Here is an 18,121-nt window from a genome sequence, read left to right on the forward strand (position 1 = left end):
CAAAGCTATTTCAGCCTTAGAATATTACTAACAGTGTTCACTTAACCCTGACAAATATATAGATGGGGATGGTGGCTATATTTTGGCCCTTTCAAAGTGGGTGCTGAAATTAGTTGACATGCAAGATGTACATTTACTTTATGAAATAAATATGGAGAAAAAAGGTAAATGTTTATGCAAACGTACTTAATTGCTATAAAGTGTTAGCAGTATCCAATTACTTTGTTTAGGGATTTTCAGACTCAAAACCAAACGGCTATCTTGTTTTTATTTATTTTAAATATGTATTTCTGTAAGTACATATGGTTAAGGTACTAATATAATTAATATTGAAACTTTAAACTTTTCTAAGTTTTAGTAGACGTTTTCTTATTAGCACAGCATTATGCCTGAAAATATGTTTTCTGGAAGTGAAAGTATTTAAAAAGTAAATGAAAGTGTAATTATGTAACATAATTTCTCAAGATCATGTTAAGTTGGTTTTTCTTTCAGTCATTGTCAGTATGCAAATTTCCTGTTAGTGTTCTACTCTGGTTTTTAGGTTGAGGGCATTTTAATTGCTTAAGCTTAGCTCTTCCTCATTTGTAAAATGAAGTTACTATACTTTGCAGGTTTGTTGTGTGAAGTTAACGAAACAACAGCTTAGAAGAGCCCTCTGCAAATCTTAGTACATTGTAGACAATTGTTGGTGTCCGTTGACCTTTAGATAAACTACACTAGTGGGAACTTAATCCCTTTATGCTGAATACTCAGTCATTGGGGAGAACCCATTCATCCTGTATTGCTCTTAATTACTTGTCAATTTAGAGATAGATGCTTATAGCATTAAATAATGTGGTATTTTACATGCATAATTACAGTGGTTTCTACTTTTGAAAGACTAAAAGGCTCTGTTCACTTTTCCTTCACTTGAGTTGACATTTTATGTAGGAAAAAAATAGTACTGGGTCTGATGTCAAGAGGTCTACAAGAATGAATTATAATAAAATGTTTACCTTTGTTTTGCGTTAGTGATTCCTAAACATCTTTGCAAACTTTGAGTGTTCTTCCTTCTTTGGTTTAGAAGGCGGTGGACCCAGGAAAAGGAAATTATCTTCTTCTTCAGAGCCATATGAAGAAGAAGAATTTAATGATGATCAAGCTATTAAAAAGAAAAGACTGGATCATGTAAGTTTAAACTGCAGTATCAAAATAGCTATTTTAGCACAGAATATGTTTATATGTAGTTTTGTTCATGAGAAGTAATAGGTGAGCATGAAAAACTGCACTGACTTGAACCAGGAGACTTACATAAAAAGCACACACTCCAGATTTCACTGATTGCCTCATTTCAGCATGTTTGTTATCCACCAAGGCTGTATTTTGCTTTCATTTTATATTAGTGACATTATCTATTTGAAAAAACACTTAGTTAATATCCCACTCATATCTTAAGTATTCGGGCTTAAAAATACCAAGCAGTGAACCTAAAAGGGAAAGTATACTGAGGAGAAGCTGGAAACAAATGGAAAGATAATGAGAACATGTAATATCAGTACATCCTGAGCAGTAGGCATAAAGCAGTTCACTTTGCAGACCACCAGAGAAAATGCCACAAAAATAAAGGCATGATTTGGACCATCTTCAAGCGCTGTGACATCAGTAAGAATAGGTGTAAAGGAATAGAACAGGAAAGATTGTCAGGCATTTGGATTAAAGACCAAAGAGTAAAAAAACACATGGGTCTTTATAAACAAAGACCTTAAACGAAATCAGTGGGTCCTGCAGAAGTAGCTCCTCTTGGTTCCAGTAATAGTTGCTTTTGCTCTTTCAAATAGTGCAACAAATCCCTAAGCCATCGGCTGTTGCACAAAAGCATGAGTGCAGATGGCAAAGCTGCAAAAGAGTTTTCTAACAGTGATACAGAAATGAAACTGAAGGTGGCCAAATATTGTATTAAATCCTTGATTTTGATGGAAACAGGTATTTGCTAATGAATGCATGCCTTAAAGGATACAAATGTAAGATAGAGAAAATACACTCTAGGACTTAAGACTTTCAAAGGTGGTAATATTCTGATGTTTGGCACCATTGTGGCATAGAGAGTTGGAGCCAATAGTAGTCTATCACTTAGAGAACAGAGACTTTAAAAGAAATTGTTAAAGCCAACCTTTGCATTCACTGCAGTTACCTTAGCATTCAACAGAAATGGGTGAACTCCCCAAATCTATATTAATATTTTTACATAATTCTTCCTTATTGTAGGTGATTGCAGAATCAAAACCACAAAAAACATAGCCTTTAAAATTCTTTTAATGCTTCAGTACTATTCCTATACAAAACCTGAACTCAATCCAACTTCTTTATTTCTTGTTTTTGCCACCTCACTGATACAGCCTCTTGATAAAAGTGTGATAACAGCATTTATAGCTTATTATTATTTATAGCTTATTATTATTTCAAATGTTACTTGCTGTTACTGTAGGTAAGGATGCAGATACATAGTTATAGAATTTTGAAAGAGATTTCACATTAAAATAACTGTTGCTACCATTGTAGAAGGATGAAGAAACAGAACAAAAGCATGTTTGTATTATGTGTCATGGAAAATTCTCCTTAACTTGATTTGTGATTTTGAAGGATTTGATCCTTCAGAGAAGTTTTTAAAATTCAGACAAGTTGTGTTGATTTAGAAAAACAGGTTGGAATTGAGGAGGTAGAAAATAAAAATGTCAGAGAGCTTCTAGTGTACCACTCTGATGATCAAACCACAGAAGACTTGGAGCAGTTTGCTGATGGCTATTTGGATGCTAAAGTTGATGATAGGTTGTGGATGATGATGATGAAGAAAAACTAAAGGTTGTGCTATGACCAACTAACACATCATGTCATCAAGTTCTTTGTGTTACTCAGAACAGTTGTATTGAGTTGAAGATAACTGCTTTAGTGCTTAATGTAGTGGGTGAGTCTTGCATGCCATCTAGATGAATTTGGAACCATACAGGCAGCTTTAATATGAATGGAGGAGGTGAGCCGAAGCAACCAAAATTTCTTTATTTTTCAAATAAGTAAGTAATTTACTTAATTAAGTAATTTTTTAATTACTTTCCGTCAGTACAACAGATACACAAGGAACAGTGCCCTTCCATAACTGGTATTACAATAGCTGCTTATTTTCAGATGACCCTCCTCCTACCACTTCATAATAATAGACTTCAGCCTTTCCAGTGTCATATCCTCAAGCAAACTTCAATTTATATTTAACGTGCCATATTTATTATAGTATTTTAACTTGTTTTTTATTAAGGGGAAATTTATGACATAAAATTAGATACTTTAGAATGAGTAATTCAGTGGCATTTAGTACATTCACAATATTTTACAAGTACCACTCCTACTTAATTCCAAAACATGTTTGTCACCCCTTACTTAATAGCATACTACACCTTTAAAGCAATTTTTCTCGTCCTTACCACACCACCCCGCCTCCCACCCCACACTGCTAAGCCCCATCTGCTTTCTGTCTCTGGATTTACCTGTTCTGGATATTTCATATAAATGGAATAATACAATAAGTGGCCTTTTTTGTCTAGCTTCTTTCGTTTAGCATAACAGTTTTCAGGTTATCTACGTTGTAGCACATATTAATACTTCATTCTTTTTTTAAGGTAAAATAGTATTTTGTTTATGTATATATTACAATTTGTTTATCCATTCATCCTTTAATAGATACTTGACTTTTTTTTCAAGCAGGCAATGTGCTGTGTGAAAGAGTAAAGTTTAGGGAACACTTATATAGTGGAAAAATACTGTTCTCTAGACACCTAATTTTCTGTTCCCTCTTCAGCAGATTATTATCCATCTGTAAACTTTAAAAGACTTGTTCTTAAGGTTTCAGTGTCCTCAGCTGTAATTTAAGGATGGCAAAAGAAACTTCCTAGAGCTCTGAAATAATTTCTCCAAATATTTAGTGTTTTATTATTTCACTACTCAAAATCTCTGTTGCTTTCTCAGTAAAGATTGACTTCACTTTGGCACCTTAGTAATATTTGCTCTGGTTTAAATTTTCTGCTTTGTAGTCAATTCATGTTTTCTGTTCCAGCCCAAATAGGTCACATACTACAAAACATGTAATTTTCATCTTCCTATTCTAAACTCCCTTATATTTCATTTATCTTAGCTTTGTGTAACTTCATCTTATTCCTTTACACAAGAAAGATATCACTCACAATTTAGTTACTTCTTTATTAGGTAGTAAAAGGAAAATACAACATTCAGTTGCTGGATAGTAAGGGAAACAATAGTAAGAATAGTAACAGTTTTTCCCTTAATAGTAAGGGATAAACAATTGTAAGAATATTCCATATTCTTATATGCAAACTATAAGAATATATTTTTCTCTATCTTTTTTGTTTAATATATGTTACATTACTAAACACAGTAGATAAAGCTTTCTGGTTGATAATAATATATGCTTTTTTCTTATGCATGATACCAGGGAAATCTTTTCTTCTTAAATGCAGAATTCTAACCCGTTTCTGCAGATGAAGTTAAGTGACAGCGAAAGAGTGTATGTGTAAATGAGTAGTCACAGTTCTCATTAATGTTTCATTTATATAGTAACTTAGTTACATAATTTTTTTTTTTTTATCATTGTGTTATTTGTGTTGTGCCTGAGTAGTTAATATTTAAGCCTTTCTGTGCGTTAGAGCTGATTAAAAGTAACTTTTTTCCTCTCAGTTATTTGCAGGGAAATATTAAACTATAAGCATAGATGAGATATTTGAGTTTTATTTTGCCATTAATATTTTTGTATCTTTTTATTGAGATAACACAGTTTTAATTTGAGGAACATTTTAGTTTTTTTATAATAGCATATTAATCTCTTTTTGAACACTGAATAAAGTGTGAGTTATCAGATATGCTGGGTCTTTCACTGATATTAAGCCAGAAGTATTTTTTGTCTTTACAGATACATATTATCACAAACAGTTTTGGATTGTTGTGATTGAACCTGATTACTTTCAAATCAAGTGACAATACAAGTGCGATTGCCTGTCATCTATTGTTGAAGGTCTCTTAAATCAATGTTTTTTAACCCCTTCTTTTTAGGGAGAGGAATCAAATGAGTCTGCAGAATCTAGCAGTAATTGGGAAAAGCAGGAAAGTATTGTACTGAAATTGCAAAAGGAATTTCCTAATTTTGATAAGCAGGTGAGTATTCAAGTATAGATATTTAATCCTTGCATATTAATTACATTACAAAAGAGTATTTGAGGTCAGCCATGTAAAAGCTTAGGGTGAATTTTGCACTTTTCCAATTAAATATTCTCCTTTATCAATATATATAGTATAAAATGTATAGCTTTTGTATATATAGTATATATAGCTTTTGTATATATAGCTTTTGTATGTATAGTATATATAGTATAAAATGTATAGCCGTTGTATGTATAGTATAGCTTTTGTACTACTTGTTAATGCTTTATGTAACTTATTTACCTTGTTTCCTCACTACGGTATCATTATAGCCTCATCATGACAGTTATAACTGTAAAAACAATAGTGAACTCATTTATGAAATGCAAATCTAGAGAGCCATCTATACCTGCAACTCAGCTACTTTAGCTTTTTCATATTCTCATCCTTTAAATTTCTCATAAGAAATTTAAAATCTCATATTACATTTCAGTGTATAATATTCCAAAAATGATTTCTACTAGCCAGAGTGTAGGAATACTTTGAGTCCGTAAATATCCACGCCAAACATGCCAGTTCTAAAAGGGCTTTGATTTAATCACACATTTATTCATTCATTCATTCATTCATTCATACATACATACATATAAGCACATTACTTATTTAACACTTGGAATATATTTGCATTGCATTATTCTAGCATATGCACAGATGGTAAATCGGCTTAATTTCATTGAGCTTAATACAAAATCTGGTTGCTATACTGGTTCTTTACATATATTGAAACTAAATTAGTTTTGAAATTGATATTTTATAAAAGCATAGCCGCATATTAATGTTTCGTTTAGATTGAATAAACAATATTTGACCCTCTGATGTTTAAAGCACCTCCTAAGGAGGGTAGAAATGTAAAACAAGTCAAACTTCATTCCTTTTGAAGAACAGTATATTCGCAGAGTGAAATTAAGTAGTAGTCCTCCCTTATCTGCACTTTCAATTACCATTGCTCGATCACAGTCCGAAAATATTACATGTAATTAGATAGAGACCACATTCATGCAACTTTTCTGCTGTATATTATAATTGTTCTAATTGTGCCTTATTTTATTTTTTTTTAAGATTTATTTATTTATGCATACAAGAACTGGGGTATAAGCCAGAGGTGCAGGGGGTGAGAGGATTTACCAGAGAGACTGGGGAACAAAATAGGCAGATGTACTGAAATACACTGCCGAAGGGAGCAGCGGGTAAGTCAGGAGAGGTCTGCTGCTCCATGTGGGTTGCTCCCTCGTCGGCCAGGGATCGAACTTGTGCTACAGTGGCTGGTGGTAGCTTGATAGTGCTGTGTTTAACCCCTGCGCCACCAGGGAGGCCCCTGTGCCTAATTTTAAATTAAATTTTATTATAGGTTTGTTTAATAAAAATCATACTTATATAAGGTTCCATACTATCCACCACTTCAGGCATCCTCTGCAGGTGTTGGGCAGCATTCCCCCCTGTGGATAAGGGAAACTACAATACACAGAAAGCATTTGTAAAGCAGCATTAAAACAATTGTAAAATAATCAAAGATAAATTCTAGTGATTTGTTAGGTGATTATTTTGCAGAGAACATGAAAGTTTTCTATAAGTCCCTAAATATAGATTTTTAACAAAAAGATCAATGACTTATTTCTAGGAACTAAGGGAAGTACTCAAGGAGCATGAATGGATGTACACAGAAGCTTTAGAATCATTGAAAGTGTTTGCAGAAGACCAAGGTAATTATCTGTTGTATGTCATTATAGAAAATGCTTGCTTCCCGTTGTACTCTTTATTTTACTATAGAAGGAAATAATAAACTTTTTAACAACAATCAATGAAATGGCAAAACATATTGGAAATAATATTTGTAAAAATTGCTGGTTCCCAAATGTTTTATCCTGTTCTTTATGGCAATGTAAAATTAAATAATAATTATCTTTTTTATTGGTCAAGTCTATTCATAGTTAAGGCTGCTTTTAAACTACTGTGATTTTAAATTTTAACAGTTCTCATGATGGTTCTTATAATTAATGGTGTCTTATAATCACCAACGTAGATATTAGTATCACCTGCGTGAATATCAAAAGCAGCAATATCAGAAACTTATAAGATAGGTATTACTGGAATGAAAGAAAGTCCCTCAGCCAATAGTGGAACACTCTCAACTTTAGGAGCCAAATGATAGGAAAGAAGCAGTGGGGATGAGTTTACTATAACACATGTTCAATAATATCCATAAGGAAAAATCAGGTAGACTAGATCTTTATAATTGCAAAAGTTCAACACATTGACCTTAGGGGTTTGTTTTGTTTTGCTTTTATAATGAAATAATTTAATTCTGTCCTATCAGTGTTCTTAATGACATAGAGAGTGATACTGTGAAAAAAGAAAGCCAATGGTGTCACCAGTTCTGACTGAAATGATTCAGAAGACGTAGATTACGAATGCAAAGGATTTGAGAAATACCTTACTCATTTTCTGTTTTGCACATGCACAAGAATAAATGTATATTGTCTGTGTGATGAAAGGCCTTTGAGTTTGCAAAACAAACATTCTAAATTAAGTTTCATAGAATAATTGGTACACATTTCTTAATGATACATCAAACAGCTTTACTTTCAATCACAGTCATCTTAGAAATCTACAAAATATGATAGTCATCAGTGATAATGTAGTAGTGCTTTTCAATAGTATATTTATATAATGATAAACTCAGAATAAGAGTGAGATGGTGATAGAAAATTATAATGTAGATGATTTTAATTAAGCATGAATATTTTTTGTGCTATATATCCATGTTGGATGTGCCTGCTAAGTGGCATCAGACATCTTGTGGTTATGCAACTGCCATTTATATTCTCAGGACACTTGTTTGAAAATGGATATTGATATTTAACTCCTCAAAATCAACCTGTGTTTTAAACTGTTTCAACTCATAACTTCAAGGAATACTTCAGTATTTTTCTTTAAAAAGTATCAAGATTTAACAATAAATTACAATTGAATTATTCTATTCAAAGGGAAAAATATACCTGTTTAATTATTTTTCTTACTTGATGTTTATAGATTTGTATTTATCTCTTTCTAATTTAGTTATTTTTGTCTTTCTTTGTACACAGATATTCAATATGCCTCACAAAGTGAGTTTCCAAATGGAAAAGAAGTTTCTTCAAGAAGTCAAAATTATCCTAAAAATGCAGCTAAAACAAAACTGAAACAGAAATGTTCTATGAAACCACAAAATGGTTTTAACAAGAAGCGTAAAAAAAATGTATTTAATCCTAAGAGAGTTATTGAAGATTCTGAATATGATTCAGGTTCTGATGTCGGTAGTTCACTAGATGAGGACTATAGTAGTGGTGAAGAAGTGATGGAGGATGGCTATAAAGGTAAAATTCTTCACTTTCTTCAAGATGCTTCAATTGGTGAACTTACTTTGATTCCTCAGTGTTCTCAGAAAAAGGCTCAGAAGATAACAGAACTCCGGCCCTTTAATAGTTGGGAAGCTCTGGTAAGGCTACATTCTTTTTTTTCCTGTTTGTGTATGTGTGTATGTAATTCACAGTTCCGTTTATAGGCAAGGTGTCTTCAGCCCAGGGAAGCATAGATGGGTGGCCTTATCCTGTGTAGAGTCAAGCATTACTTTCATTGTAAGCCAATAGTATTTCAAATAGTGTCATATGACCTAATTTTGAATGAATTAAGGGGTGATTTTTCTGAAAAAACCCAAGCTGATTGGCTGGGCATACTGTCACTCATTCTTTTGCATAGAAACTTGGTTCATTTAACTGCAGAAGAAGAAATTAGAGCTTACATTTAGGAAGGAGTCGTTTGCTAGCCTGTTCTGATCTGTTACTGCTGAGACACCATGCAGAAAGCAAGAATGTGGCAGAAATTTTACTACAACTACTTAAAGAGCAATAGCAACGTCCAGGGAAGCTCCATGATTGAAAATGCCAGCCTAAGTGTTTTATGCTTCACTACAAAAGAAGCAATTGTTTATTTTCTTTTTCTTCTAAAAGTGACAGCTCAATCTCTAACATGTTTTTCTTGGTTAAACAATGTGGCCATTTTATGGAGTGTAGCAGGCTGCAGCGTTTTGAATTGGAAAGATAGAAAAGTGTGTGGAAGCTAGAATTCAAGCTTTAGGTGAAGGGAAGGCATAAGCACTGGTAAGTACACTTTGCATGATCATTTTCTGGAATTTAATTTCCAAAAGTTTTATCCAAGATAACCTGTATTTTGAGTTTTGTAAATGTCAATGGTCAGCAAATCTTACTCATACAGAGAGGAATATAAGAAAAGAACCCTTTAAAATTGTGTTTTGACTTTTGTGAGAATGTGGGGTTTTATAGTATGAATTGTGTATAGGCCCTGCTATAAAAGCAGAATGGATGATTTTTTACAGCTTTCGAAGATGAAATGACTCTTGATTGCTTTATAAATTTTTAGGAAGTATTGTTCCCTAACTTGGGGGAGCAAAGTTGCTTTTGTGATTAGCTTTATATTTGTGACAATTTATATGAGCGTAAGTTTCCTTAATAAGTGTCTGGAAGGATCCCTGAATAATGGTTGTAAAACATTTTTTAAAAATTAAAATATTTGAGAAATATGGAACCATTACTAGTATTTCATAGCTAAAAAAATAAAGCCATTTGTTTTGCCTAAAGCCTTTACTTTTCTAGAGAACATCTGTCAAAGCAGGCTCTTTCAAAACTTGTTCAGCTTTGCCTGAGTGATTTATTCCTTAAAGTATTTGCTGAAGGGCTTTCTTGCTTTTCTTTTCTTCCTTTTCTTCTTTCTTTTAATCTTTAATGGTCTCCTATGTTATTGCAGAGTTGGGTTGCTCAGGCTTGTTGGGATTCTAATTTATTTAACAAGGAATGCAATTATCTGCACCAGTGTTTAGGCACTGTAACTACTTGCCCAAATATCTTAGAGTAAAAGTAAATCATACCAGAGTTATATGTGCCAGATGCTTTTTAAAATATTCAGTAACTTAACATGTAGAAAGTATATTGCCCCTACTAATTAATTGGCATAGTTTAAATTAGTCTTAACAGGAATTTGTAGTGTACATTACCTCCTTAAACCTCCTATAGCATATTTCCCCCTTTGTGAAAGTTGAACACAAAGAGATTATGTATTTTGCTGACCATTCATGAAAATGATGACTATTTGGGGAAACAATTAAAAAATAAATTTGCTGCTTGAGTTCAGTTAATATAGGACTTGCTGTCCTGATAAAGTAGGTAAATGATGAGTTTTGGGAAATGAAGTCAAAAATAGCAGCATATAAGCTTTAGCTTTTAATTTGCTTAGAACTTTAAATCTTCTTATTTCAGTTGTTTGGAGGTTTGAATAGAACAGTATTATACCTTTAAAGCACCAAAGGAAAGTCCGTATTATGTGCATTTTAGTGAAAAGCTATATAATTTACTCTATTTTTATTTTTATTGAGACTTTTTTTAGAAAATTCCTATAGAATACTTGCACTTTTAATTGTCACGCATAGTTTAATGAAAATTACAAGGAGTTATGTATTAAGAACAGCATGCAGATGTCTGGTAAACTCTTAAAATTATTGTTGAAGCTTATTTAATCTTAAGGATTGGAGAATTCAGCAGAACTTTAAAATTAATAATTTATAATGGCATACTGAGCCAAAAAAATGAAGTACACACATTTTAATTATGATTTTTGTTAAAACTGAAGTGTCTATAACATTAGTAGGTTAAATGTAATTAATAGTATTGTTTTATTATAAAAGTAATTTTAATGTGAGCATTATGTTAGTATAGTGTCTTTTAAAAGTTTGAAAACTTACACATCTTTGGTTTTTGTCCTAGATATTATACATATAATTTTACATCAGTGTCATATATTAAATGTAAATATATAACAATATACTTAGTTACTTAGTACTTAGACTGATTTAATCACAATTATTTTAAATCCAGAGATTTTATATATATAGTCTTCTGTATTGCAACTTTATTGTCAGAGACTTACTATACTTTTTTTAAAAAGTAAAATGCTCTGAGTTATTATAATCACCTATTTTTACATGAGAAATATATAGAAGTATATTATAAAGAATGTGTTTATGTTTGCAGCTTTCTGCTCATTGTAATTTTTCCTTTGAATCAAAATATAGTTTCTCAAGTTTTCTTCACAATATTTTTGTTTTACTCAATGTTTTTTTTTTTGCTTAATACCAGTAGAGCACTCACCCTAATAACTACATTATTAAGTTATGAAGACTTTCGACCCATAGCAAGTCAAAAATGTCATTAGTTTAAAAACATACTGTTATATGGGAAAATTGGAATTTTTATAGCCCAATTTTACAAATTTGATTACCTCAGTTCATCAGTTACTTAACTGAATTTTTGTCTAGATTTGTGCAAAGTAGGGTGCAAACTTTAATAAGAATAGTAATGTTTTCTGACCAGTGTAAGATTCTTGACTAGATTATTCATGAATATATCACCCTAAAAACTTTCCATATATTCAGCTACTTTCTTAACATTTAAATCAGCGTAGGTGTAGTTTTCCTTTATTGTTAATCAGGCAACACAGGTTTAGTACATAGTGACATACTGCATGCTCATCATTATACTACCCAATTTAGTAATAACTTATCACGTTATTTTCTTTTTTGAATTGTTTCCCCACTGGTTATTGTCAAACATCTCTTAAATTAATCACTTTAAAGCAATGGATTGCCCATTACTTCTTTTTGATACCCTAATTTCCAAATACAGATTTATATATAAGATTGTTATATTCACACTTTAATTTTATAGGTATACATTCCTTAATATATGCATTCTGAGCACTTTGTAGGCTGCTGCTAGGTATTTATAGTAGTGGGATAGGATTAGGACTTCGTGCTCCAACAATATTACTTGTTAGCTGGTGAATTAAATCTTTTTTTAATTCTACAGAAATTAAAAAGTAATATTTACACTGTAAGAGCGACACACTGTGGCAAGAAATAATATTTACACTAAGAGCAACACACGGTGGCAAGGGGTACTTCATTTGACTATTTAAAAGAAAAAAGTTCTTAGTGTGAAAACTTGAATTTTTAATCAAAGAAGTGGTAATCAGGACCATATTGATGTTCTTGGGGTTTTTTTTTTAATTATCCAGCAAATAGCAACTTTTTATTTTCCTTTTTCTTTCTATCTTCCTTGAAAAAATAGCTGTACATGTTTTTTGAAAAATGATTTGTCTAAAATTGATGTAGTTCATACGAGAACAAAGAAGAAAATGTAGCCAACTTTCTACCAAACATATCTACCACTTAACACTTTATTGAACATTGATTATTTATGCACCCATGCTCATCAGTACCTTGAGATTTACTAATGGATCCTGCATATACAAAATATTTTCTGTTTCTTAAATCCTTGTTTGGTAAATCTGAATAACTTACAGAATTGTACCAGAGACAGAGTGGGGAGCAGAACAGGCTGATCCACTGCAGTAAACTGCTGAGGGGAGCAGTGGGTGAGACAGGAAAGGACTGCTGCACCATGTGGGTAGCTCCCTGGCCGGGAATTGAACTCATGCCGCAGTGGCTGGTGATAGCTTGATATCCCTGAGACTTTAACCCATGTGCCACCAAGAGGCCCAGCTTACAGGATTGTTAACTGCATGTCTTTATAAAATAATAACATGTGAACTGTCCTTACACCTTTTCTTAACTGCCAACTTCTCTGTTCACACCACAAACCTAACAAATAATATTGTACAATTAAATATTGGGATCTTAAAAATATGTTTGCATGTATTAAGTAATCTACAGGCTCATTCTTCCCCCAAATCCATACCTATCCCTTTCCAGCCTATTTCCCACAATACTTTTGACTGCTTTCACTTCTTTTGTCTGGTTCTTATCACTTCCATATCTCTAGGTAATATAAGCATAAGACTGTCTACAGGTGCGGGCCTTATCTATTGACATAACATTATTGACTTTGCAGTAACATTGCCTAACTTCTGAGAATAGCTTCCTTAGGTGATTCTGTCATTAGGTAATTTTGTGCATAAAGTATAATTGATATCATGACGTGTAAATACTAAAATTAGATGGTATAACTATCAAGACCGCTATCAGCATATGTGCCCTATTGACCAAAACATTAAGTGATACATGACTATGTAATTTAGGTTAGATATTTTCTCACTATCTTACTTCACATTCCCATTTCCTATTGTAAGATCGTACCCGTATTGAGTAATAGAATGGTAATTCTGTAGATTTATTTTAGTATTCACATTATTAACACTATGTAAATACTTCTCATGATTGAGCCGTGTAGTATAGTATATGATCACTTTATTCCTTGTTCAGAATCTTGTTTTCTCTAGTTGTAGGGTGTGTTGGGTTTTCTTTGCTTAATTTTTGTATGTCAATGCTACTTTTCTCCAGTTTTTTAAAATTTCCCCTCAGCTTTTAGACATTTCAGGTATTCTGTCAGTTCCTCTTCTTGTGGAAGTTCTTCTGAAGTCTTTTTGACCTGCTTTGGGTTGGCCTGGTTCTGTTATAGGCCAGCTGACATTGGTAGCCTTGACATCTCCTTCCCTGACATTCTGAGGGATGTGGCAGTTTCTTTTGTGTTGAATATCTTGTTTCTGAATTCCATACATGTGTTTATTTATTCCCTTGGTTTTAATAAGTGCATACAAGGAAGTGGGTGCATAATATAGTGGAGCTATTTGACCTGGTTTTTAAATCTCAGTTCTGATATTTTCTAGCAATTTATGTGACATGAAGCAATTTCACTCTTTCTTCATTTGTAAGTGAGGTGTAATTGTGTTACCAACCTATGGGAAAAGCTAAGTATTAAACAGAGACTCATTCAATTGCCTGACCCTTAGAAAATGTTAGCTACAGATAGTTACAATATTCTTGCATTGGAAGTAGGGTGTGTGTGTGTGTGTGTGAGAGAGAGAGAGAGAGCGAGAGAGAGCAATAGAGAGAAAGAGAGAAACCATGTCTGTTATTGTCTGTTTTCCCGAATATCAGTTCTTTAAAATCATATCATTTTTAACCCCTCTCCAATCTCCCCAGTTCTCTCCCCTACCCCCCTTTACTGGACTTTTCATACAGATTGATGACTGGTCACAGTACCCACAATACATAAAGACTACAATTTTCAGGCTTCCTTGTGGTATCTTGACAAAGTTCTATCCAGTGGACTGTAATCAGACTTATATTAGGCCTTTTGGAAAGTGTGCTTGGAGGCCTTCCCCTTGTTGGTTGAGATGATAGTGTGATAGTGGGAACTATATTTTGAGGATATTGTAACAGTAAAGTAGAAGAATCCTTGATTTTGTAAACCACCATACCAGATCTGAACTGCTTCCTTTAATCTTCATTTACATGAGGTAGAAGTGAACTTTTATTTAAATCCCTGGTGTTTTGGGTTTACTATTACTAATAATTCAACCTAGTCCTAACAAATTCACTCAATGAAACTTTTTCCCAAAAAATCTGTTTTCTTAGATTTAGCATTAGTATATAGTAGATAACTTCTAGATAGATCTAAATTTGTGACCTTAAAATAGAACCTCAGTTTACTTACCGGAATTGTTGGACTGATCTTACAGTTGTGAGGATTTAATGAGTTAGTGAATAAAAGCTATCTAGTAATTTCTAGGACATACGCAGCTCACAATATATGTCCGTCCTTTATTTCTTCTTATTTTTGTTGGTTCTTCCCAGACAACACACACTTTTTTGGTGTATAAAAATACCAGATTTGGTATATAAAAAATAAAATATTTTATATATTTTAATTAAAGGTTCTGATAAACATTCAGATCTTCAAAACACTAATTCTTTATCTGCCCTGCTGTTTGTGTGTAAATCTTTTCTCTGGAAAGCACAGAATGAAAACATTGTGATTTTTGAAAGTTGTCATTCTGAAAATATAGTTTGCAAATAACTTCATACTTCACAGTACTGTTTTGTTAAGTTTTGTTTTGTTTTCAATTCTGCAGTGTATTAGTAACATAAATTTTAAATAGATCGGAAATTGGAAATTGTATTTCTTACTAACTTATCACAGGCTAGATATGAAAAATGTATATTATTATGAACTGCATTTTTTAAGATTATTTTAGTTTTTCCAGTAAGTGTTGAGTTTCTGTTAGGTTTGTCTGTGAATATAGAAATAGTGTGAGCCACAGCATTATTTAGAGTTGTTTATGTGATTCCTGTTGTAACTTGAAAGAATATGCTAAAATGGCATGAATCAAAATCATGTGCGGTTTTATTCCAACAGATGGTTTTGCTTTAGTTTCCTTTATTTACTTCTGAATTATGGCATTTTCTTTTTCCCAAGGTTGTTAGCTTTAAAGAAACTACAGTGGGCTTTCTAATGCTTTTCACTAAAAATATTTTTTTCATGTTATTTTTTTTAGTTATTGATACAGAAAATAAAAACAAATGCTATTTGAAAGAAATTCCTTGAATTTTCATACAAAACCACTTAAATGTATTGTCTGGAAAATGATTTTTTAAGAAAGTTTTGTCAAATTACTGAATTGGCTGTTGTTAACATTTGATCCATGCATTATCTTTCCAAATGATAGCCTTAGTTTAGGAGTAAAATATGAAACAACAAATAATAATTGGAGTTTTGAATGCTTGATTAGTTGTACTTTGATATTAAATGTAGAAAATTATTATTAAACATAGTAGTAATATGTGGTAGTCATAGGAAATGACAAAAATGGAGATCCACTATACAGTTATCTCATTTAGTACTCTTGCTTTTGGTAATAAAGGCAAATCTGAGATTTTAAGACAAGAAATAACAAGGAAACATTAGCAACTACTCCAGAGTTTTCTGCTGTAAGGTAACAGCTTCCATGGTCAAAATAATAAGTGTGGGATTGTGTATTTCAAGGAGAAAGATATATTTTATTTCAACATGATTAGCTTCGAGGTAACCTACTAGTAGAATATAAAAGTGAAACATAGGAATTCAGAATGTGGACATGAAGAATCTGGTTCTTTTAGCCTTTGATTACGCTTGCTAGTAAAAATTTAACAAACTTATTTCCCTTGTAAAGAAAGAAATTGAGATTGGCTTTTTTTTTTAAGATTTACTTATTTATTTATACAAGAACTGGGGTACAGGCCAGACTCATGGGAGGGTGAGAGGATTCACCAGAGACAGAGCGGGGAACAGAACAGGCAGACTGACAAAATACACTGCTGAGGGGAGCAGCGGGAGAAACAGGAGAGGTCTGCCACACCATGTGGGACCCTCACCAGCCAGGATCGAACTGACGCTGCAGAGGCTGTGGACAGCTTCACGGTGCTGCGCTCAACCGCCTGCGCCACCAGGGGAGGCCCGAGATTGGCTTTTTGTTAATGAGATTGACCTGTTAAATTATTTTTCTTTTCATATCATAGTTCACAAAGATGTCCAAAACAAATGGCTTGTCGGAAGATTTGATATGGCACTGTAAAACACTGATCCAAGAAAGGGATGTAGTTATAAGACTTATGAACAAATGTGAAGACATTTCAAATAAATTGACAAAACAAGTTACCATGCTCACTGGAAATGGAGGTGGATGGAATATAGAACAACCCTCCATTCTAAATCAAAGGTAATATTTATTTTATCTCAGTTGTATGAAAATTCCGAACCTATTTCTGTTTTGTACCTTAGGAACTTAATTGTGCAATGATAGGAACACTAATGCTAAAAGAGAAACACAGGGTTTTTTTCTAATGACACATTGTTTCATGAATTATTTTTTATTGATTCCTTCTCCCCAGTTTATTCTACTCTATTTTAGCATTATAAATTAGGAGAGGGTGATATTTATTAAGGTTCTTTATAACCTGTGCTTTTCCTTGCTTGGAAACAACTTCATTTATAATCACAGAAACTGAAAAGGTAGTCTTAGATACCACTATACATAATTTGGTATTTCAAAAATGGCAGCTGCTCAATTGCATCAGTATAAAAATTTCTGTCTTAGCCCAATTTCTTTTTAGTCATATATAGAACAAAATAAGCTATCTGTCATTAAATGTTTTAAGTGCTTTCAATTTGTTTGGAAATAGAAGCACATCAAAAATGAAAAGGTCACTTTAATTAAATAGATTATATAAAGAAACATTATATGGTCTAGAACTATTTTCAGTGAAATACCATATCAGAATTCTTGTAAAAAATAAACTAATTGTTATTAAAAATTTTTATACACAGTTAATACATAATAAAATGGCATTTTGTAAATGTGAAAGCCCCATTTTGCATGGTTTTTGGATATTGCAATGGGGGAAATTGCTTTGAACTCCCTGTATATGTTTATTTTTAAATAGTTTGGAGATTCAGAACTGTTCAGGATATTTTCTTTAAAAAAAAAATGTTTGCTGTGATAATATGTATAGTGGCAAAAATATACCAGCAATTCAAGTTCTTAAAATCAGAATAGTTTGAATGAATTATGATAGTATGTAGTGTTATCCAGCTTTAGAAATGATTTATATCTCTTCACAGTAACTCTTATAAGCATTTAATAAGATTAGAACGTAGGGTCTCCTTTAAATTTAGTGACTTTATTTGATGATTTTATTTACTTCTGGTATTTTTCTAAGTTAATGCTCAAAGCATATTTACTGATCACAGGTTAATTAAAAGAGTTAAAAACAATCAAGGTATGATTACTGACCTTTAGTAAGCTCCAATCTTTTCTGTGCCCTTCTAGGGTGCTTTGGGATGATGTAGGGAAACGTGATGCAGTTTCCACAAAGAAGCTCTTTTCTCTGTTGCATAGAAAGAATTATGGCCATGTCAGCAAATTGATCTCCTAAAAGTGTAGTTGGAGCTGCTCCTTCTTGTTCTACAGCATTGGATATGGGGAGTTCTTCACTCTA

The 18,121-nt window shown here is 32.5% G+C and overlaps 1 protein-coding gene across 4 annotated transcripts in view; it reads left to right on the forward strand.

Moving 5' to 3' along the window:
• The window catches only part of SMARCAD1 (SWI/SNF-related, matrix-associated actin-dependent regulator of chromatin, subfamily a, containing DEAD/H box 1), a 105,363-nt gene that overhangs the window by 52,348 nt on the left and 34,894 nt on the right, over nucleotides 1–18,121 (forward strand). For 2 of the 4 annotated variants that reach the window (XM_037530389.2, XM_054688223.1), the window contains exons 6-10: nucleotides 1,064–1,167; nucleotides 5,092–5,193; nucleotides 6,857–6,938; nucleotides 8,322–8,713; nucleotides 16,643–16,842. In XM_037530389.2, the coding sequence (XP_037386286.1) occupies nucleotides 1,064–1,167; nucleotides 5,092–5,193; nucleotides 6,857–6,938; nucleotides 8,322–8,713; nucleotides 16,643–16,842 (880 nt within the window). The remainder of the gene's footprint in view (nucleotides 1–1,063; nucleotides 1,168–5,091; nucleotides 5,194–6,856; nucleotides 6,939–8,321; nucleotides 8,714–16,642; nucleotides 16,843–18,121) is intronic. The other 2 variants (XM_054688224.1, XM_054688225.1) reach the window with 1 other exon arrangement.

This window comes from Talpa occidentalis, unplaced genomic scaffold (assembly GCF_014898055.3).
Source record: "Talpa occidentalis isolate TD23 unplaced genomic scaffold, MPIMG_talOcc4v2.1 talOcc4.6, whole genome shotgun sequence".
NCBI classification, from domain to species: domain Eukaryota; kingdom Metazoa; phylum Chordata; class Mammalia; order Eulipotyphla; family Talpidae; genus Talpa; species Talpa occidentalis.